The 22942-nt window shown below is 37.9% G+C and overlaps 2 protein-coding genes across 8 annotated transcripts; one reads left to right on the top strand and one right to left on the bottom strand.

Moving 5' to 3' along the window:
• The first annotated feature begins 117 nt into the window (after positions 1 to 117).
• On the top strand, positions 118 to 22781 carry LOC111833055 (uncharacterized). 3 transcript variants are annotated; one of them, XM_072716175.1, is made up of 7 exons: positions 121 to 204; positions 311 to 552; positions 13512 to 13734; positions 14184 to 15181; positions 15595 to 15661; positions 16607 to 16772; positions 22441 to 22781. In XM_072716175.1, exons 3-7 carry the CDS (start codon positions 13527 to 13529, stop codon positions 22553 to 22555), a joined length of 1554 nt encoding a protein of 517 aa, XP_072572276.1. In that variant the 5' UTR covers positions 121 to 204; positions 311 to 552; positions 13512 to 13526; the 3' UTR covers positions 22556 to 22781. The 3 variants fall into 3 exon arrangements, with proteins under 3 accessions (XP_072572281.1, XP_072572276.1, XP_072572291.1); XM_072716180.1 differs by lacking the exon at positions 16607 to 16772 and having other exon boundaries at positions 118 to 204; XM_072716190.1 differs by lacking the exons at positions 121 to 204; positions 311 to 552 and having other exon boundaries at positions 13623 to 13824.
• On the bottom strand, positions 4125 to 14970 carry LOC111839472 (uncharacterized). 5 transcript variants are annotated; one of them, XM_072716206.1, is made up of 10 exons: positions 12461 to 12558; positions 7087 to 7264; positions 6959 to 7002; positions 6808 to 6892; positions 6461 to 6562; positions 5933 to 6025; positions 5142 to 5240; positions 4804 to 5015; positions 4531 to 4690; positions 4125 to 4407 (listed from the first exon to the last, which is right to left on the bottom strand). In XM_072716206.1, the coding sequence occupies exons 1-10, from the start codon at positions 12485 to 12487 to the stop codon at positions 4244 to 4246; spliced, it is 1164 nt and encodes a 387-aa protein (XP_072572307.1). In that variant the 5' UTR covers positions 12488 to 12558; the 3' UTR covers positions 4125 to 4243. The 5 variants fall into 5 exon arrangements, with proteins under 5 accessions (XP_072572307.1, XP_072572319.1, XP_072572299.1 ...); XM_072716218.1 differs by lacking the exon at positions 12461 to 12558 and adding an exon at positions 14864 to 14970 and having other exon boundaries at positions 6808 to 7002; XM_072716198.1 differs by having other exon boundaries at positions 5933 to 5995; positions 6808 to 7002.
• Positions 22782 to 22942: the final 161 nt, after the last annotated feature.

The raw sequence follows: 22942 nt of genomic DNA on the forward strand, positions 1-22942 counted from the left end.
ACAACGTATTGTATTCATGTTTTTGCTGTAAATACAAAAGCATGATGGGAAATTTACGAGCAGTCCTGTAATATTATTGTAACTACACTGTAGAAGCATTATTTTACAGCAACCGCGTAGTATTGTGGGATCGTGGCTGTTTGAATTTTGAAATTACGTGGCCAACGGTAACAGAACATTTTTGAAAGAAGGAACACGTCTCAGGTTTGTAACATAAAATCTGTTTTATAAGTCTATAGATATATTGATAAAGGTGATCTGAGTGAGTGCTGATTGTTTCGTTTGGTATATTTTGGTTTTATATTTTCAGACTGATTGGCTACAATGATCAGCGCTTCACTTTTCTCACCGAGACGTCGAGAACGGTCAACACCGAAGAAAAATACAAACTGAGCGGCAGCAGCTGTAACGCGGCGCTGGATCACCTGCACACAGGATAAATTAGCTGAATTATTTCAGCGATTGATTTGCTGTCGATTATATCGAACGCCATCTCCTCGACTCACCACTGATCGCTTGGAACCTCGACTGAGGTGATACGGAAAAACTTGGGTAAAGTTGGTTTTATATTCACACATTCACCACATTCACACATTTCCACGTACGCCAAGTTACCACATGCAAAACCAACCACCACAATGACGACAGCTCAAATACCGTTAGGATTTATTAACGTTAGCCCATAGACGGTAAAAAATAAGCATTAGCCTGGTTAGCTTGGCTCAGAATATTTTTGCTTTGATTACATGTGCTGTACCGGACGGGACTTATGTTTTTCTGTAGGAGATTCATTGTGGTTTGCACACTTTGATTGGCAACACAACGTAGCTTGTTGTAGATGTTACGGTCACTGAATGAACACAAGCAAATGTATCTTCATTTAATTCTGTAAGTAGGCATAACTTCAATCTAAGCTGAATATAGCAGCTGGCATATAATGTTATTTGGCCTTTGTAGAAGCAGGGTGGCAGGGCAGGTCAGGTCTCAAGTAAGCTGTCTGTATCTTAAATAAACGGCGCATGCGCAACTTCAGCCAACCAGCATCTTGTTTTTTTTTTTTTTTTTCTTTTTGAGAGGGTTCTGAGCCCGGGTTCTGTTCAGAGGCTTTCACTGCTCTTTCTTTTGTCTTCGGAGAAGGTGGCAAATTATTAGTAGCATTAAAATTAGGTAAGTTAGCAAACCAATAAACTTAACCATTCGTCTGCCCTGGTGGGTTCCTTTCATTTATCAATTGTACAGCATATGTAAATACATAAATAATCTTTTGGTGTTCTTTAACCCGTTCTAACCACCACGTGGTGTGATTTTTGTTAGCTAGGTTAGCCAGCCGGGTGTCCTTAACAGTCTCTGCATAGAAACGGTGTGGATATACCTTTTCTCTTTAATCTGTATTGGTCTCTTTTCTGAACATGTTTCATTGCAAGTTTAGTGCGTGTGGAAGTGTTTTTGATACAGTGCCTAAGTTTTATCAGCATGTTAAGCTGCATAATAATAGTGCTAATTACGTGTATCAGCGTGGTGTACCAGAATGCCCAAGAACATACTTTAAACTTACTGCTTTTAAAGCTCATATGTACAGAGACCACAAAGCAGATGGGCCTTTAAGAAATAGCCAGCTACCATTATGTGATACTCCTATACAATGTGACTTCTGCACTGTAAGGTGTGAATCTTCATCTTTAGTTGGTCATTTGAGGTCACACTTAAAAGAAGGATTACAAGTTCGATGTCCATTTAGAGAATGTGACAGCAAGTTCACTGTTGTGTCGAGTTTTGCATCTCATATTTCTAGGAAACACAAAAATGAGAGTGTTGTGCATGTAGATCCCTGTAATGTAGAAAGTTCCGTTGCCACTGAATCTTTTACTTCTTGTGCACCCTCTGATCATTCTGATGATGAGCCAGAAGAGACTCTTGCTGTTGATGAATCCCTCTTTCTGCGAAATATCACACTCTTCTATCTTAAACTTCAGGCTAAACTACTGTTACCTGCTACTACAATACAGACTATTATTGAGGGATATCAAGATGTCCATGATATTAGTCTGACAAATTTGCTTAATAACTTAAGTGACAAACTGACTGTCCTTGGAGTCCCAGACACCACAATCAATGACATTATGGTGGAACTCAGAAAAGAAGATCTTCTCACTGCCTGTAACAGTGGGCCTTTGAGCACAGACCAGAAAAGAAAGACCGCTTTTAAAAAATATTTTAATTATGTTGAGCCTGTGCCTCTGTTAGGTACCGATGATAAAGGTAGGGAATCATTTGCCCAGTATGTACCTGTTCAAGAAACATTGGCTACACTTTTTAAAAGCAAATCTATTCAAGAACAGTATGCAGCAACACGTTCCCAGCCATCATCAGAGGGTCTTTTCCAGGACATTAAGGATGGGAAGGGAGCTCAGTGCAACCCTTTATTTAAAATGGAGCCATCCTCGCTTGGTCTGATACTCTATCAGGATGCGTTCGAAGTTGTCAATCCACTTGGCTCTTCAAAAAAGAAACATAAGATTGTAGCAGTTTATCTAACTCTGACAGATATTTTGCCTCATAACAGATCCACCACAGATCAAATGCAACTTGTTCTCTTGTGCAACGAGCAGGCATTTAAATATTTTGGGATAGACAAGGTATTTGAGCGTCTCATAAAAGACCTGACAGCTCTTGAGTAGACTGGTGTTGTAATAGGTGATGGGCAAATTGTCAAAGGTCGACTGTGTGCTATCTCAGGTGACAATTTAGGGTCTCACAGTATCGGCGGTTTTGTTGAGAACTTTAGTAAGAGCCATTACTTCTGCAGATACTGTGATTTAGATAGAACTACTTTTCAGAACTCGCCACTATTGTGTGGCAACACACGAACAGAACAGTCCTATCGGAATCATCTGCAGGAATTAGGCACCAGTGGAAGAAATTCTGAGGTCGGCATTAAATCACTCTCCTTTTAACCAACTATCCTTCTTTCACGTTTGCCAGCCTGGACTGCCCCCATGTCTTGGGCATGACCTGTTTGAAGGCATTGTTTCGAGTGACCTTGCTTTGTTTATTGGTTATCTAGTTAAGAATAAACATTTTAGTTATCTACATCTCAACAGGTGCATAGATCAATTCAAGTATCAGGGGAGTGATGCCCACGACAAACCAGCTGATGTTTCACCAGGTAGCAATAAACTTACTGGACATGCTGCCCAGAACTGGTGTCTCCTTCGTTTGCTACCCCTACTGGTGGGAGATAGGATTAAGAATCCATGTGACGATGCAGTTTGGCAACTTCTGCTGCAGCTTAGAGAAATTGTAGAACTCATTTGTGCACCAGCAATCACAACAGATCAGGTCGCTTATCTTAAAATACTCATTGAGGACTACATATACTTTCGAAGACAGCTCTTTCCTGATCAGTCCCTGAAGCCCAAACACCACTATTTGCTTCATTATCCACAGCTCATTACAGAGTTTGGCCCCCTAATTCGCCTTTGGACTCTCAGGTTTGAGAGTAAGCACTCTTTCTTCAAGAGATGTGCTAGAAAGTTGCACAATTTCAAAAACATCTGCAAGACAGTTGCCGAGCGACACCAGCTCTTCCAAGCCTATTTGAGTGCCGGTGAAATGTTCCAGCCAAGTGTGTTATTTGATAAGGGCACAGCATTCTACGTAAATGACTACAGTGACAAAATCAGAAAGGCTGTGGTTGGTTTGAATTTGGAATTTATAGATACAGTAGCATCTCATGTAGTGACAGTGAAGGGCACTTCATACAAAAAGGGCATGTATATCTTGTTGGGGAATACTGAAGAAGAATTGGAGGTTGGCAAGATAGAGCTGGTCATTGTTCACCATGGTTCTGTGTTCTTCATCTCAGAAAAATATTTGTTTGTGAAATTGAGTGACATTGCCCAGTCAGGAATATGATCTCACAGTGATCTCATACTGATCTCACAGATTATCTCACACTATGAGTCTTCTGCGATAACACTGTGAGATCAATTTGAAATCACACATTGACCCCACGTTGATCTCATCAATTTATCTCGTACTGTGAGATCATTGTGATACCCATGTGATATCATGTTTGTTATTTATAGATCAATGAAATGCATAAAAAATGTTGACCAAAGGTATTGGTTCATATATCATTTATTCAACATTCCAAAAGTATGATCCAACTGTAAAGTTTGAAGCATATTACACATGCATGTATAACACTTTAAACTGTAAGACCCGTCAAGTAACTTAGTAATCAAGGAGTGTTTTGTCCACTTTTGCGGCGAACTCTGCTTGCTGCATTTGACAGGTATATTTCTAGCTGTTTGCCGGTCTCCCTCTTCACTGTTGTGGTAATTTCCTCCTTTCCTCGCTTTACCTTTATTTCATCAGACTCCTTGTAGAAGGATTTCACTGTTGCTGAAAAAAATATGCAACTTTTATTAAGTATAAACTTTTAATTATTTTAGAGAATAGTATCGGCAGCATTGGCAATATTATTGCATATACAGATATACAGATTTTGATCGTTTGTGTACTTACAAAAGATACATTTTTCAAAGATGTCAGGCAGACTCCTCATATTTCTTGTTCCTGTTCGGTTGTACCTGGCCATCAGGCTGTCCGTCATTGAGGCCTTGAGAATGGCACGCACAGTTTCGCCTATTGATTTTTGTCCATAAGTTGCAACCATGAACCTTATCTGAACACATAATCAAAAGGAGGCACAATGAAATATCAGATGTAACTAGATAAACAAATGGAGTGCATTAGTGTTAAATATATGTTTGCTAACATGGTTTCATGGTGCCTCACCACAAGTTTCTTAAAGTTGGGATCTTCCAGCTTGCAACAGAACTCCTCAAACTCCTCAGGTGTGTCATGAACTTTTATTGCAAACACCTCTTCCCTTTCACCTTCTGGCAAGTGTGTTACCAGAGCTGCTTTTATTTTTGTTATGTCCTCCTGCATGATTGTAGCAGTCATCCATATCTCCTCCACGGCCTTGAATGTTTCCACTGCAATATCTGAATTGAAATGGATAAATGTAAAATTTTTAAATCATATGGTCTAAGATACGGATTAGCATTTTTGGATCAAAGTTGCATGAAAAGAATATGTACAATATAAAACCTGATAAATATTACACTTACCACAAATTTTTTTGAGGTACGTTTCAGCTATGGTACCAGACGTAGTGGTAGGCTTACTGCCAGTCTCTATCAGTATAGGTTCAGTGCCAATCTCTAATTCTGGAGAGAATAAGGCATTAATATACTTATTTCAATATGCAGGGTTGAACACTAGTTATTGCCTGATGGCCCCGGACCAGCTGAGGTACTCTGTGGGCAAGTAAGTCTGCACAGCACTTGCTTGACTGGACCTGTGCTTTCTGGCCTATTCTAACACCTAATATTAAACCTGAATGACTTCTTCATGTTCCCTTTTGGTTTCATTGTGAATAAATTATTTAGATTGTGATAAAGGCATTACTAATGTCAAACTGTAAAAGTTTTAAGGCTGTGCTTTTACAAAATTTCCCTGGGCGTGTGCATAATTCAGTCTGGCAACTAGCCCTACAATTTACTTGCCTGATTGTGCTAGTGGGTTATACATTTATTGTTCAGTCCTAACATGATAATTTTGATACATTTCTCAATATGTAATGCAATATTTGAAATGTCTGCATAAATTTTCTAAACAGCTAAGAAGCACAGAACAGCTGCATATCCTTGAAATCTTAATTACCATATTAAATAAACATTGTTATTCAATAATCTGAAATACTAGTAGCAATGCCTTCCCGAGTAACCCAGGAATGTGACTACAATTGTCCAGTGGAGTATTTAGCTGCAGTATGCCAAAAGCATCATATTTTACAGTAATGATTTCTGAACGTAACACATTTTACCAAAGAGAAATATAAAATTACGATAGTAACCACCTGGAGAATATGCACAAGGGGGAGTCAGTGGGTAGGGTCTGGCTGATGTTGATGGGGGAGATTCTGTAGAATTAAATTGATGTAACAATGATTCTGTAAGTGACAGAAGACAGTACAATACAGTATAAGAAAATCAAAATGTTTTACATTCACCTTTTAAAATCTCTCTACAGTGTGCCGGTGGTGTAGGCAGCACTGTGCTTGCAATGGGTGTTGATGAGGTTGTCTCTTTAGAACAGGGGTGGGGAACCTGATCCATGGAGGGCTGGTGTGGGAGCAGGTTTTTGGGATGGCCTCTCAATCAGCCAATGACAGTGGGTCCCCAGGACTGGAGTTGAGAACCACTGCTTTATTATTGGCTGATTGAGAGGCCATTCCAAAAACCCGCACCCACACCGGCCCTCCATGAAACAGGTTCCCCACCCCTGCTTTAGAATGACATAATAAAAAATATTATTGAAATGTTATAGTCCAACATCAAAGTGTTTACCTTTGCAATAACATTTTAAGTGTAATACAGAACATTACCTTCTGTACTGTCATTGTATAGAGTGGGAGTAGGCAATGGCTTAAGTGCTAGGGATGATGCCTTTGGAGTTCTCTCTGTTCTGTCTTTTTTATTAAGGTTATCTATAAATTGGTAAAAAAAAAAAAGGATGCCACGTATTTTTCTCAACACATACATTTTGTATATTTTGCTGCAAGACCTTTTCATTGATATCAGCAGATAATAAAGAGGGAAGTGGCCTCAGTCTGTTCTTTTGACCATTGTTTTTGGAAATAGGTTCTAAAAATAATTGAAATTAACATTATTTTGTACACATATCTTGAATATCCATAATATATATGTAATGAATTAACACCAGTAAGCTTACCATCATCATCAGCACTGTCAAGCTCATCCTCATCAAATAAGATCTTTCTTTTCCTCATTCTCTTTGGTGGTAGTGAATGAGAAGTACCAGACTCTACATCTGTAATTTGCATGGGGTTCAATCCTGCTTCAGCCAATGCAGAGTCTGATAAACCAGATAATTCAGCAAGGAAGAGCTCTGCTTCTTCATACGTATCTAAAAATATAGACATATGTGGTTAAGATATGATTCACAATCAACCTTTAAGACTGAGTGCATTACTCAATAATACACAATTACCTTTTTTTGCCCAAATTTTTTCTATTCCGTAATCTTTCCATTTTGGATTGGCAATGGCGTATGTCCTGGTCTTATTCAAGGATGAAGTCCACCGGCATCTCCACCTACTACCCTCAAGAAACAGCCAGGGCCACGGCACAACGACTGTCTCTCCAGTATTAAGTTCGCAAACACAGAACTGTAAACACAATATAGAACAGTTAAATGACAATTAACCTATAATATTTGAAATACCTGTACTTCATGCATATTTGCTTAATCTTAATTCAGTACAACATGTTTACATCAAATTACATAGTGTGTACAAGTGACAGGATTACTGCAGATGTGGAAAGATGATTATCAAATAGTGAAAGCGGTATGCAGATGGCTTTTGCTTTCAAGTCACTAAAGCTGACGTATGTCATGTCAGAGTACTGCTTTGCAACTTTCTGTATTCCCACAATGCGAGAGTCACACGGTGATGAAAAGAAACTCTCCAACCTCATGTAGACTTCACATAATACTTTGCTTTCATGAGCTTGTACAGCAATAATTGTACAAAACTTTCCATTCTTCAGCTGGTAGCATTCGTCTTTTCTGGGCAGATTTTGATTCATGGTACATGATGCCTGCTTACTTTGGCCAATCTCGGATAATCTGCGTGCCACTTGAACAAGAGGTTTTGATGTTCCACGAATAATTCGTTTTACTTTTGCCATATTGTTTTCCAAAGGATAGGCTGTAATACAATCAAGAGAACCAAACATCTGTGCAAGGTCAGCCAAATGGTTCAAGGTATGGAAATTGTAGGTTATCAAATGGTCAGTGTACAGTATCCTTGCGTTTTCCACGAAACATGACAGAAGTGCGTGAGCATAATCTTTGTGCAAGGCAACATAGGTTGGATTGTACAGTATGCGTAGAGCGATACTGAGACTCAGAAAGTGCAGATATTTTTCTTTGGGCAGAACATATTTTAGGATCACTGGACCGCAGTACAAAAGGAAAGTCCTGAATTCTGTCGCCTTCCACAGTTTCAGGTCATTGAGACCTCTGGGCTTCCTATTGAAGTTGGAGGGAATGTACAATTTCAGAGAGCAATTGTATGTAGTTAAACTGTTGATCTGCCCTGCTGATAGTCGTAAGGGCAAGGGGCCTTCTTTCCATGTCATCATGAGTTTCTTCATTACTCCAAGGTCTACTGAGTGCATAGGATCAATAGGGAACTGTTGCACCATGTCAATATCTAGATCGAGAAGTATACTCGCATACTTGTGATGTTGTGCATCACTTTGATTCCGAAAGGATTCATCAGTCCTAGGAGCACCACAGTACAGAATAGGGATGGCACGGTTCATGAAAAAAAACCGAACCGTTCGGTTCGCTTGTCTCGGTTCGGAGCATGCATGCGTCGCACGGTTCGACGGTTCATGACATGCGCAATGTAGCCTCGTGCCCCGTATGTGACGTCAGTGTGTTTCCCTTTCGCGCGAAAGAATAGGCTATATGCACAGAGCGGTGTGATGTAGTTCCGGTAAAAGTTCAGCCAGCTAAGTAATTTCAGGTAGCCTTTCGTTTGCTGCGTTTAGCTCGTGTTTTCGGCGTTACCACCCTGTCTCTGAAGAAAACGTTTAAATTTCAGCCAACCGATAGCACAACATCTGAACACTGTTGTGCGCCTTTGTTGTGTGACTTTATTTAATGTGAGGTTAGGCACTTTGTTAAAGAAAATTAAGTTATCTGTGACAAAGCACTCCAGTGAGTGTCATGCCTCGATCGTCCGCTCTTTCCGTGTGCCACGCCCCCTCGTTAACCCTGTGTGGATTCCCCGTGTTTACCAGCTGTTCCTGATTGTTGTCAAATTTGTCATTACTCCATTGTATTTAGTCCGCGTTTCTGTTTCTTTCTCCAGTCCGGTCATTATATTGTAATTCTGCTTCCTTTTGCTCATTAAACCCCGCATTCCCCCGATCCTAGGTCTCCTCGCCTCTGCTTCCCCGGTCAGCGTTGTAACAGTGAGCCTGCTTCCATGCTGCAATGTGAACATTTGCCATGTTCCTAAAAATTCTGTTTATTGCACAGTGTCTGACCACACAGACCTACAGGCTATTGCCAGATGATCATACTAGACATATCAACTGGACATATTTTGCACTATTACAGATTGATGTCTTGTACATACACAGAAACTGATTTTATCGATTACTCAAGAACATTCAATATAATTAATAACAATTTTTTTCACGTTATATAACCGAATCAGGCTTAATCAAGATAGGTGATCTATCATTTTAACGATCCCCAATTAACCCCGTGGACCGGACAAATACAAAACGAATGATTAAACATTATATGCGTCTCTTTTTGTATGTTTTCTAAATAAGACCGTGTGCCCATACCCAACTGTAATAGCGATTAAAGCGATCTATTATTTTAGTATTTATGTTAAGACAAGACTTTTGTTTTATTACTGTTCTGGGATTAATAATGTTTAATAATGTGCTTTAAGTCAAGTCAAATTCAGTTTATGCATGATTACATGATATAACTTTTTTAATACTGTATCCTAAATTGTGGATAATTAAACTATATATCATATGCTGAAGTACATTTCTGCAGTGTTAAAGATTAAAAGAAAAAATAACAAGAACCGTACAGAACCGAAAACCGTGACCCTAAAACCATGATACAAACCGAACCGTGGGTTTTGTGAACCGTGCCACCCCTAGTACAGAAACATCATCCTTCCATCAAACTTCCCACAAACTTCACAAAAATCGCATCCATGTCGACTATTGAATGCCACTGTTCCCTTGATAAGTGCTCTGGCAGGAGCATCACATATGAAGGACTTTATCTGAACTGGGATCATTTTGCCATCACCCACAGTAAGTCCAGATGTCATCAATTCTTTTAGTTCTCTGGTAAAGTCTTCCAAAAAATCCAGACTGGATGGCTTTTGTGCTCCAGAAAATAAAGCCACAATGAATAGTCCTGAGACAGGTAGATTTGTGATGCGACACTGAATAGGCCAAAGTGACAGATTAGTAGATTTGTAGATTGGAAGGCCATCTATATTGAAGCATAGTTCTACAACACTGATACTGTCCATGGATGTTGAAGAGAGCACTTTGTTTATGCTTTTGGCCACTCCAAAATAGGTGTAATCACCACCTAAAAACAAGTAATTCAAAAATTAAAAAAATATCATCTAATAACATTTATCTTTAAACGTAAAATAGGTCAGCTATGCAATAAGCTAACATTTGACACACAACCTTTGAAGGAAATGCATCCCATTGCGTATAAGTATAAACATATGCATGTATACATACATATGTGAGCAGATATGGGTTCTGCATTTTTATTCACCCTTTTCTGGTTCATTTTTTAATTTTTATGATGCAACAATATTTCAAACAAATGTAATACCTGATTTCTTGGAAACAGCTACACTTCTTGGAGTCTGAAGCAATGTTGTTGCTTGGGCTGGGAGGTCAAAGTTTGTGTGCTTCCGCAACACTGTTAGAAGCTTTGTAACTGTAGTAAGTGGCACACTGCATTCATTCACCCATTCCACTAGGGCATTTCTGAATGTGACTCCTGTGTCTTCACTATCATCTGTATCATCTTCACTTGACAAATATGATTTTCCTTCAGCTTCATCAATTGCCTTCCATATGGATGAATAGTCTTCCCATTTTGTAGCTGTAACACTACAGTCTAATTCATTATCATCATCCGAATCAATGATGTCATGAAAATTTAATTGTGTGGTCTCAGGTGGTGAGAAAATTGTGCTTTGTGTGAGATTGTCTTCTTCTTCACTAAAATAATCAACAGGATTGGGATTATTGGAGCCTGCAGTATCTTCAGTATTGTTTATGTTGATCTTGGTTAAAAGCTTTTTGGTGTGCCTCCTAGCCCACTGCTGAACATGTTGGGCTCTTTTTCTGGCAGCTGAACTCATCTTTTTTAATATTACTTAACACAGATCTTACATATGACTTAAATCTGGAAAAGGAAAATTAAGATGATTTAAGACTTTTAAAGAACTCTACAGTACATTACACTGATCTTCAGTGCCTAAATGCCTATTATCTCTGCAATATATGTCTTAGCAATAACACTGTTAATTGTAGGTTTCAGTTAGTTGAATTACATATGATTTATAACACTGAGAATTATTTGGAAGTAAATGAATTTGTTAAAAATTTCACTTTTCATTGCTTTTGCACACTCATTTTTGCACAATATTTTTATTTTTCGATTTTGTATTCTCAACTGAATATGGAAAGAACAAATGAGACACAGATTGTGACTTTAAATTAATTTCAGGTTTTGAATTCCGGATAAACATAACTGACAAAAAGATTATCAAAATTAGACAAGTAGAACGATTACTAGCACTCTTCAAACAGATAATAGCCATTAACGTTTCTATGCTAATTGCCACAGCCATTTCCCTCAATGGTTATAAAACTGAGTTAAAAGTAAACCTGGGCGGTATCGCCAAAAATGTCTTCACGACACAAATCTCAATACCAGTCGACATCGATGATCATCGTGATAAATACCAGGCCATTATTTTCCCCTCTTTAAAGGCTGATCTTTAATCAGAAAACAGATGGTTAATCGTAGTTATAAAATATTCTTTATCGTCAGAATGTGACAAACACTAGCCAAACTAGTAATGATGCATCTGGGACATTTTGCTGTAGGGCCTATTTCTGACCCCACTAGAAAGAGCTCTCAATCTATTCAAAAAAGGGTTTAAAGTATGCTGAAACGGAAATCCAAAAGAGCCACATGGACTCAAAAATATCGCAAATGGCTCATGAAGCTTCCAAACGGCATTTTGCTTCCGGAGTAGTAGATTAACATGTTATTTTAATCATCCCCGAAAAAATATAGTATTCTTCCTATCGTTTCTTAATTCTCCGTGGATTAATTACTGTCAGGATTTCTCATGGACTGAATCTTACTGTGTACTTTCCTTTTCGGCTTCGCTGGATTACCCTTATTAAATGGGTTGCTTTGGACTTACCTGCTATTCCGGTGAGCTGCCCTGTTGATTCACCGGTTTTGTCTGTTGTCTACCTGCCCTATTACATTGTCATTTGTTTAATAAATCCACAGTTTTCACGGTCGTATTTGCCCCTCAAATGCCGCAACTCTAGTCCCCCCACTTCACCCCCAGCCATCTGTTTTAAATCGTATGGAAAGCATAATAACCGTCAGCTATATTGATATGGACGGAAATTATATATCAATAATTATCGTTGCCGTTTTATCATCCGGCCCTAGTTCAGGGAAGTCAAAACCCACTTAAATATGGATCTTAAACTATTTAAATAAAATGTCTTGTACATTAATGTTAAAATTTACACACCTTTTTTGCCTTTTGTGTTAAATCCATGTAAAACTGTATCTGAGCTGTGTATAGTACAGTACTTAGCGCCAAAATTATGCTCAGTTGCGCATGCGTGATAGGTTCAGTCAGAGGCTATATAACTTTACCATTAGGCAATGGTCGGCAATCGCCTTGGGCGCCACAAATGCCATATAATCCTATTTATAAGAAACTTTTTTTATCGTTAATTTATTATATCTTTCTAAAACACCATATGTTAAAATGGCATCAGAAACTGTCATTCTTTGTGTCTCAGACCACCCGCCACCCCTCAGTCTCCAATGTGGATTATTCCTTGATCTTACTGCGCATGTGCATAAACGCCTTGGCTTGGTATATTGGTTGTAGAGTAGTGAACAGAAAATATCAGTATTTAGAAAATATGCCAAGGAAAAATGTTAGCGCAGCAGATAATTTATTTAAAGAAATCCAGTTTTGTCCCCCTCCCCGTGTAGGGGCTCTATACCTACTTTTTGTTATTTACTTGCTTGTTAAAAAATGTGTGCTACAGGATGCGCGTCTTCCTTTGGGAAGCTGCAGGCGATTTAAGATGCATTTATCCCACAACCTCTAAATGTCATCTGTATCTACATGAATACAATGCGTAAACGCACCCTTTTTGATTTGGTCCTAGGTTAGCTTTATTAATATTTATGGGTTAAAATGGATGGATGGGGGGGGGGGCGTATTTATCTTTGCTTATTGGGCTGCAAATCACTTAATCTGCTTCTGGGTACAGTATGATGTTATGGGTATCTCACAGTGATATCAGACAGGTGATATCATCATGTGATGTCACTGTGAGATCATTATGAGATTATGGTTTGATCTCATATACGTTAGATATCTATGACATCGTGGTGATATCTAATATATATCATGTCCTGACTGGGTGGGGTCTATTGCGTATTAGGGACAGCCCAAGAGGAGTTTGTTTGTGTGAGGCATGAGGATCTGCTTGATTATTATCCTTTGCCAGATTATGAGATGTGTGGTATGCCAATAATCTCTCTCCATCACTCGTTTGCAGAAACCTACTAATACAATGACTGCTGCATCAGAGGAGATCAGCAAGGCTGTCTTGGCTGCTCTTCCAGGGCTCCCCTCAGATACCTTGGCATCCTTGATGACAGGCCTGGAGAGCCTTGGCGTGCAGAGCAGGGAGGACCTCTGCTATTTGAAGGAAGATGATCTTCTGACCTACCTTCGTCCAGTCCAGTGCAGAAGGCTCATTTGTGCCTTTACACCAAAAGGTTCTGTTAATATCTCCCAGGAGAGAGAGATTCAGTTACACTAAATAGAACAAAAGGTGGTACCAAAAGAAAAAGTGGTCACTGTTTAAAGTAAGTTATGTTACCTATTCAATGATGTGGGAGAGGGACTATGTCTATTGACAATAGAGCATGGTCCAGCTAATCTTTGAGGATATTCTCTCCATTCTATGTAAATAATTGCATTCAATTGTTATATTCCATCTTTAAGGTTGTCTTTTAAGTAATTTTTATTTGTTTTGTAAGCTTTTTAAATATAGCTACCATTCTAGTATAAATATCACTTTCTCCTGAAAGTTCAGACTACCAGCTTTGAAAATGTGGAAGTAAATATAAAAATGTATGTAAATGTTTTTGCTTCAAGTAGAAAATATCATTGTGGGTGTTGGAATAAAACATTAGTGTTACAATGATCAAAATATTTATTTCAGATCCCTCTTCAGCCCCATTTCTCCCTGGAAGTCCAGATCCCTCCTCTGCCCTGTTTCCTCCTGGAAGTCGGGAAACCTCCTCAACACTGTGTTGCCCAGATACACCCAGAACATTCAACACCAGAGGACAACTTCTGCCATCACCACACACACCATGGCCCGTAAATTTTAAAATAAACTGGGAGAAAATGCCGTCAGAGATACAGTCAGCTATCGCAAATTCAACAAGACCAAATCCAGCAGCGAGAAGAGTGATGATCAGAAGTGTTGTTGATCAGATGAGAGAGCACAATGCAAACCCTAAAAGAGGGATCTGTGCGCAGGTTGCCAATGATATCGTTCGGAAATACCCCCAATGCTTTGGTGATGTAGATGGTGATAATAATGTAGCTGCAGCTTCTCTTCTACAGCAACTCAAAACTAGAATTGAGCATTTAAATAGAAATAACACCATGGCACGGCTCCGACAGAAAAGGCCCTCTATTTCAGGAATGAGGAGGCAGGAAAGAGGTCCCATGGACCAGTATGGATGTGTGCGGTGGCAGCCCAAAGAACTTCCCGCTGGGGAGACAGAAGAAAGCTTGCAAGAAATGAAAAGGCAAATGCTGCAACTTTATGCCCAATTTGGAATGGCAGGAGCAGAGAAAGGAGAGTTCCAGAGATGGCATGAAAATACTTACATGCTCCAGCGCTGCGATCTCAATGCTGATCCTCCACTCAGCATATCCAAAATCAAGGATGACTGGCCATTTCTGTTTTCCCTGAAGGGTCTGTTCTCTCACTTTAGTGAACTGACCGGTATTTCCATTCTGGAGAAGCTCCCAGCAGCCATTGAGCAAAGAAGCAAGACTATAATCGAGTATTTTGAACAACACAAGACAAAAGCTGTGAGTGAAGTCTTGGATGCCTTTCAAGAAGTGAACGGCAGCAAGGCCATCTGCATTATCCTATGCCTACTTGCCCACTTTAATGAGAATGGCATCTTTCTTAAAGCTGATGTGAGTATAACTTGCGCGCGCACACACACACACACACTTTGGCTCGTTCTCTCAAACTGTTGTTTTGTAAATTGCTCGTGCAGTACTGTTGTGTTGGTAATATAGTCTCCACACAAACTATCTATTCCAAATTATTCTAATATTCCATAGATGGTCTGAACCTCTATTGGGAGTTGTTATGCCGTTGACTGGCTAACATCCTTTTACTGTTTTAGACAGTGTAGCATACATATTTTAAAAGCATTAGCCATTTTTTTTATTCAGTGTTCAGTGTAAGACATTTTCTTTTTCTCAAAGCTAGACTGTATGGAATAATAATAAAATAATAATAGATTTGTAACTGTTATTTGTTGGCTATACATTTTGTCATGTTTATACACTTTTTTTTTTTTTTTTTTTTGTTTGTTCCCTAGCCATCTGCAATAGCTGCTGATATCCAGGAAGAGACCCTACCCAGCACACCATGCTTAATTGTACAAGGTATATTCCTCCCTTATTTTGTTAAGGATTATTACAGTGCTTAAGGTTTTTCAGCACTGTGCTGGAATTCTGAAACATGGCTGTTGTAGATTAAAAAAATAATAAAGAAGTGAAATCAAAGCACTGACTATGACTATAAAAAGCTAAAATATACCTGATTTAATTTTGGCCACTATCCCCTTTGTAGTAGTATTCTTTCCAGTGATACACAGCTCCCAGTGCTTCTGCTTCAGTTGAAATGCTTTTTAAGAGGATCTAAGCGTATCCAGCGTGCTACAATGTGACAGCACATGTACTTATAGTGCGTGGAAAATGTGCAAGTTTTCTAAAATGAAAACTGGGTCACCTTTTTGACTCGGTAGAGGAGATCCAAAAAAACGTGTCAGATGGTACTGGATATGCTTAAATAGCGAGTGTTCCAACCAAGCCAGGAGCACTGAGAACTGTATATCACTGCACAAGGAGACTATTTTGAAGGGGTTAGCAGCTAATTTTAAATTGGGTACATTTCTTTTTTAATTTACAGGCACACTGAACTTTTTGATTGCACCCTGAACATATTTCCGGCACAGAAAGTTTCCTTGCTTTAAGTCCTTTAAATTGTTGTTCCATATATATAAGAAGGAAGAAATGGCTGTAGTTCAGTATAAGCCTATTACTGTAATGTTTCTGTCCTGTCATTGTCTTTGTTTGTGTTTCGATTTCTAATATGTGCTCCCCAGATTCTGCCCTTGTGTTTGCCAATGACCACGCACTCCTTGTTTGCCCTAGGAGTTTTCACCTGTGTGTTTGTCATTAGTTCCTGTATTTGTTCCCCTGCCTTTGTTCAGTTCATTGTCGGTCATTAAATGTTACCTCCCTGATGTCTTGTGTTTCCTTCTGTTCCTGCTCCTGTCCTGCAGCTTTCTAGTGCTCTTTTAGTTATATTGTGTTAATGCATTTTAGGAGAGCCACTAAGCGCAGACAAGTGGATGATGTCCATTGAAGGAACGATCGTGATGGGGCCCCACAACAATCTTTTGAATGGAGTGGCAGCGACCTTTTCTGCTTACTATGTGTTCAACTTGCAGTATCCTAAAGAAGCCTCCAGCACTCTTGAATTTGTCCAAAGGTATGCTTAAAACATTTTACACACTATTAAAGAAAATAGGTCCATCATTCTCAAATGGAATGTCCCATGAATCACTTTGTTTTTGTTCAGTATTGTTAGTCTCTATAATATACTCAGACAAAGATAAAGACAGACTTCCATCTAATTCATTTGCATCTTTTAACTTAAAACATATGATAGAATTGCCAAAAATGTGAATTTATGTGAATATATCCTATCAATGAAATATCAAGTCAATACTCATAAAAGTTTTTATTTACATTAGAATATTTTATGTAAATTCTAACCGTTTCCAGTCAGGATTTTTTTTTTCAAATGCAGAATCTGCAAAATGTTAATTATTTTTACAAAATAAGAGATCATACAAAATGCATGTTATTATTTATTTAATACTGACCTGAATAAAATATTTCACATAAAAGACATTTACATACACTGTGTGCTAAATTATTAGGCAAGTTGAAATTCTGATCATATTTTTTTACAAGAACATTTTGCTAATCCCAAAACGCGTCAATCTTAACTACTATTGGTTTTGTATTTAATCATATATAAGTGATATATAATTGTCCGGGAAGGCTGAAAGTCAGAAACTCAGGTGTGCTGAATTATTAGGCATGTTTTCTTTTTCCAGATAAAATGAGCCTAGAAAGAGATTGAACTCAGACTAAAATTTAAAAATTATTGCATGCGCATGAGAAGGATGCAGTACTAATGTAATAATAGAATTAGCAAAGTTAAGGAATGACCACTGGGCAGCGAAATGCTCATTGGGTCAGCAAAGTCAGAAGAAATAGGTGGAGAAGAAAAGACACATATCAACTGCAAAAGAATGAATAATTAATGTCAAGAATTAGGTGAAAAACCATCAGAAACCATTAAGTCTCCAGCGACATCATTTTCCAGAGCTGAACCTTCCTGGAGTCTCCAGAAGAGCAATGTGTCAGGTTCTCAGAGACTTTGTTTGAGTACAAAATCCTACAAAATGACCCTCACTTAATAAGAATAACATGCTGAAGTGTTGTGAGATCCATTAAGACTGAAGAATTTATCTTCCAGAATCTAGCAGTAGGTTTGGGGAGCTCATTTTTAGTCCATCTCCTATCCTGAAATGTCTGTCTTGCAGAGATTGAGTAATATGAGCTCCCCAAACCTACTGCTAGATTCTGGAAGATCAATTCTTAAAACAGTGGTTCAAGAGGATGTGATGCTGTTCCTTCAAGAGTCACTCACAACTTATATGTCCATAAGGCCTAGGAGAAATCAGTCTTAATGGATCTCACAACACTTCAGCATGTTATTCTTATTAAGTGAGGGTCATTTTGTAGGATTCTGTACTCAAACAAAGTCTCTGAGAACCTGACACATTGCTCTTCTGGAGACTCCAGGAAGGTTCAGCTCTGGAAAATGATGTCGCTGGAGACTTAATGGTTTCTGATGGTTTCTCACTTAATTCTTGACATTAATTATTCATTCTTTTGCAGTTAATATGTCTTTTCTTCTCCACCTATTTCTTCTGACTCTGCTAAACCAATGAGCATTTCGCTGCCCAGTGGTCATTCCTTAACTTTACTAATTCTATTATTACATTAGTACTGCATCCTTCTCATGCGCATGCAATAATTTTTAAATTTTAGTCTGAGTTCAATCTCTTTCTTGGCTCATTTTATCTGGATAGAGAATACTTGCTGAATAATTTGGCACACCTAAATATAAGGAGTTTCTGACTTTCAGCCTTCCCAGACAATTATATATCACTTATATATGATTTAAATACAAAACCAATAGTAGTTATTAAGATTGAAGTGGTTTGGGATTGGTAAAATGTTCTTGTAAAAAAAAAATATGATGAAGTATGAATTTCAACTTGCCTAATAATTCAGCACACCGTGTATAGTCCATAAGAGACAATAATAGTTGAATTTATAAAAATTACCCTGTTCAAAAGTTTACATACACTTGATTCTTATTACTGTGTTCTTACCTAGATGATCCACAGCTGTGTGTTATTTGTTTAATGCTAGTTGTTCATGAGTCTCCTGTTTGTCCTGAACAGTTAAACTGACCGCTGTTCTTCAGAAAATTCCTTTGGCTCCCACAAACCCCTGACTCTTAATGCATGGTGTTTCCTTCTGGAGCATCAGTGAGCATTTGAACCTTCTGTGATAGCTGCATATGAGTCCCTCAGTTGTTCTCAGTGTGAAAATATGGATTCTAAAAATCATTCAGTCCTTGTTGGAAAGGGTTCAAATACACAAAAATGCTGAAAAACTACAGAGTTTGTGGGAGCTGAAGGATTTTTCTGAAGAACAGCAGTCAGCTTAACTGCTCAGGACAAACAAGAGACTTACAAACAACTATCACTAAACAAATAACATCATCCAGGTAAGACCACAGTAATAAGAATCAAGTGTATGTAAACTTTTAAACAGGGTAATTTTTATAAATGTAACTATTTTCTCGTATGGACTATATGTAAATGTCTTTTATGTGAAATATCTAGTTCAGGTCAGTACTACATAAAAAATAACCTCTTACTTTGTTAAAATAGTTAACATTTTGCAGAATCTGCAAAGTGTAGAAACATTTGACTTCAACTGTACATACAATGAATGATGTTTGCCAAATTTTAAAAAATAGTTATCTTCATCCAAATGGTACAGTATAAGACTTTGTACGGTGGTAAACACTTGCTAGATCTACAGGATTAAACAAAATTGGAATGATATCTTGATTTTTATAGTAGATTTTTATAGTACAAAATGTAATTTTTGTAACATTTTTATTTTCAAATGTGATTTTATTATGTTTATTAATGTTTTTACTTCACATTTGTGTAGTTTTTAGAGAACATATCATTATGGAAGCCCGTTTCCGCCAGGTGGTAAAAAAAATATAAGCCACGGAATCTCGCAATTGCGACTTAGTAAGTCAGAATTCCGACTTTATATCTCGCAATTGCGACTTAGTAAGTCAGAATTCTGACTTTATATCTCGCAATTGCGACTTAGTAAGTCAGAATTCCGACTTTATATCTCGCAATTGCGACTTAGTAAGTCAGAATTCTGACTTTATATCTCGCAATTGCGACTTAGTAAGTCAGAATTCTGACTTTATATCTCGCAATTGCGACTTAGTATCTCGAAACAAGTTTCTAGCTTTAATAACTTTTCACGGAAGGTGGGGTGTTTTTAATGACAGAATCGTGTTGTCCAGTACACATACAACGATGCACACCGATTATTTTTGTGCTTCAAACCATTTCGTGATTTGTGCAAAATCGTGTTAATAGCTAATATTATAGGTGCTGTCAGCTGTAATGACATGGTGGTTTAGCATTTTGGGCTCATGGCGACTGATGCACACCCCTTTGTTTCCCAGATTGCTTTACGTACAAATTTTAATTAATTTCTGAATGTTTTAATGTATCCGTATAATGTGCAATGGGACAATACATGAATGGGTTAATAACTTTAAAACTAGACAAGACAGGCACTTCTAGTGAAGTGTGCTTTGATCAGTGGACTACAGGGAACAATGCACACCCCTTGGATTTTCAGAATAACTTTCTCTCTATCAGTTATTAATTATATATTGTATCCATATTACATGGCATAGTGGTAATGCACTAAAGGGTTAATAGCTCCGAAACAAAATGAGACAGCCATGTCCTATGCAGTGTGCATGGATCAGGGGAACCTGGGGGACAATGGACACCCCTTGGATTTTCAAGATCACGTTCTCTAAAACAGCTATTAATTAATACACTGTGTGCATATTACATGCCATAAGGGCAATGCACTAAAGGGTTAATTGCTCTGAAACAAAATGAGACAGTCATGTCCTATGAAGTGTGCCTTGATCAGTGGAGTCAGGGGGCAATGCACACCCCTTGGATTTTCAAGATCACTTTCTGTCTAACAGTTTAATTATTACATCATATCCATATTACATGCCATTGCTTCATTTCATACATATTGACAGTTAATTGATAACACAAATTAATCCATAAGTAAGTTGTAAAGTGTGATTTAGGCAGTGCACCGTGGGACAAAGTAAATGTATCACAGCTGAATTGCTTGATTACGTGTTTCGTAATCGGTGTGCATCATTGTCTGTGTACTGGACAACACGATTCTGTCATTAAAAACGCCCCACCTTATTTCCGTGAAAAGTTATTAAAGCTAGAAACTTGTTTCGAGATACTAAGTCGCAATTGCGAGATATAAAGTCAGAATTCTGACTTACTAAGTCGCAATTGCGAGATATAAAGTCGCAATTGCGAGATATAAAGTCAGAATTCTGACTTACTAAGTCGCAATTGCGAGATATAAAGTCGGAATTGCGAGATATAAAGTCGGAATTGTGACTTACTAAGTCGCAATTGCGAGATATAAAGTCAGAATTCTGACTTACTAAGTCGCAATTGCGAGATATAAAGTCGGAATTGCGAGATATAAAGTCGGAATTGTGGACTTACTAAGTCGCAATTGCGAGATATAAAGTCAGAATTCTGACTTAAGTCGCAATTGCGAGATATAAAGTCGGAATTGTGACTTACTAAGTCGCAATTGCGAGATATAAAGTCAGAATTCTGACTTACTAAGTCGCAATTGCGAGATATAAAGTCGGAATTGCGAGATATAAAGTCGGAATTGTGACTTACTAAGTCGCAATAGCGAGATATAAAGTCAGAATTCTGACTTACTAAGTCGCAATTGCGAGATATAAAGTCAGAATTCTGACTTACTAAGTCGCAATTGCGAGATATAAAGTCGGAATTGCGAGATATAAAGTCGGAATTGTGACTTACTAAGTCGCAATTGCGAGATATAAAGTCAGAATTCTGACTTACTAAGTCGCAATTGCGAGATATAAAGTCGGAATTGCGAGATATAAAGTCGGAATTGTGGACTTACTAAGTCGCAATTGCGAGATATAAAGTCAGAATTCTGACTTAAGTCGCAATTGCGAGATATAAAGTCGGAATTGTGACTTACTAAGTCGCAATTGCGAGATATAAAGTCAGAATTCTGACTTACTAAGTCGCAATTGCGAGATATAAAGTCGGAATTGCGAGATATAAAGTCGGAATTGTGACTTACTAAGTCGCAATAGCGAGATATAAAGTCAGAATTCTGACTTACTAAGTCGCAATTGCGAGATATAAAGTCGGAATTCTGACTTACTAAGTCGCAATTGCGAGATTCCGTGGCTTATATTTTTTTTACCACCTGGCGGAAACGGGCTTCCATATTTCATAGTTTTTAAAATTAATATAAATTATATTTTTGTTTTTTTTACATAGGTACATATAAAAAACCTGCTTTTTTATGTAAAATTAACTTTATAAAAGACCCACATTTCTAACTTTCCTTCATGGGGATAACATGGATCATTTGAAATGGTTTAGTGTATGATTTTTGCCCATCTTTTGTAAAATGCAGTTTTAGAATGAAAAAAAAATTCTCACTTTTACCAGTAGATTGCTGCAGAGCTCCACTATTTGCTATTTGACCAACTGAAATTATCTTTTTTTTTTTTTTTTGGTTTAGATTAAATTTGTAGAATTATATGAGAAACAGATGATTGAAATAAATGATAAACTCTAAAGACTCTCGATATTCATCATTAACAGATAATAAAACTTTTTTCACTCTGTTTTTAGAGCTTTTTGCGGAATCAACTCCCAGACGGGCAGCAAAGCAGAGAAGAGACACAAGCTCAATGCACCTGTCTGCACCCTCTTAAGAAAACTCCTGGACTTTGAGTTGATGGGCTAGTATTGATGCCCCCCCACCCCCCATAGTTGGCAGGGCGCCTTTGTTGAATATCACCATGTTCCCTCTGATGATAGGCTGTTTGGACGTCTGGAAGTGAGCTAGATTCTTTAGTGAAACTGTGATTTGTTTATATGAAAATGAAATGTGGATACTTTGTTTGGAAAAAAGTTTTAATTCTGTAATATGTGCTGTTGCATATTATTTTAATAAAAATAGAGAAGTTGAAGTTGTTTTTGTTTTAATTGTGAAGTGATTACAGCTTTTATTGTAACATTAAAACATAACAGAATATACAGTGTATACAATTACAATATTTAATTGTAATTCTCTCCTGTGAAATTACAGGAAATTCCTGGCAACTGAGTTGTAGTAAATTATAAGAAATTA

This window comes from Paramormyrops kingsleyae, chromosome 1 (assembly GCF_048594095.1).
Source record: "Paramormyrops kingsleyae isolate MSU_618 chromosome 1, PKINGS_0.4, whole genome shotgun sequence".
Classification (NCBI taxonomy): domain Eukaryota; kingdom Metazoa; phylum Chordata; class Actinopteri; order Osteoglossiformes; family Mormyridae; genus Paramormyrops; species Paramormyrops kingsleyae.

Excerpts from the sequence above, each read along its gene's own strand:
- LOC111833055 (XM_072716175.1), top strand. The coding sequence starts at position 13,527 with ATGACTGCTGCATCAGAGGAGATCAGCAAGGCTGTCTTGGCTGCTCTT. Across the intron at positions 15,662-16,606 it reads ACCATGCTTAATTGTACAAG|GAGAGCCACTAAGCGCAGAC; the intron begins GTATATTCCTCC and ends AATGCATTTTAG. Across the intron at positions 16,773-22,440 it reads ACTCTTGAATTTGTCCAAAG|AGCTTTTTGCGGAATCAACT; the intron begins GTATGCTTAAAA and ends CTCTGTTTTTAG.
- LOC111839472 (XM_072716196.1), bottom strand. The coding sequence starts at position 12,487 with ATGGATTTAACACAAAAGGCAAAAAAG. Across the intron at positions 5,241-5,932 it reads CCCTTGTGCATATTCTCCAG|AATTAGAGATTGGCACTGAA; the intron begins GTGGTTACTATC and ends TATTCTCTCCAG. Across the intron at positions 4,408-4,530 it reads CTTTGAAAAATGTATCTTTT|CAACAGTGAAATCCTTCTAC; the intron begins GTAAGTACACAA and ends TATTTTTTTCAG.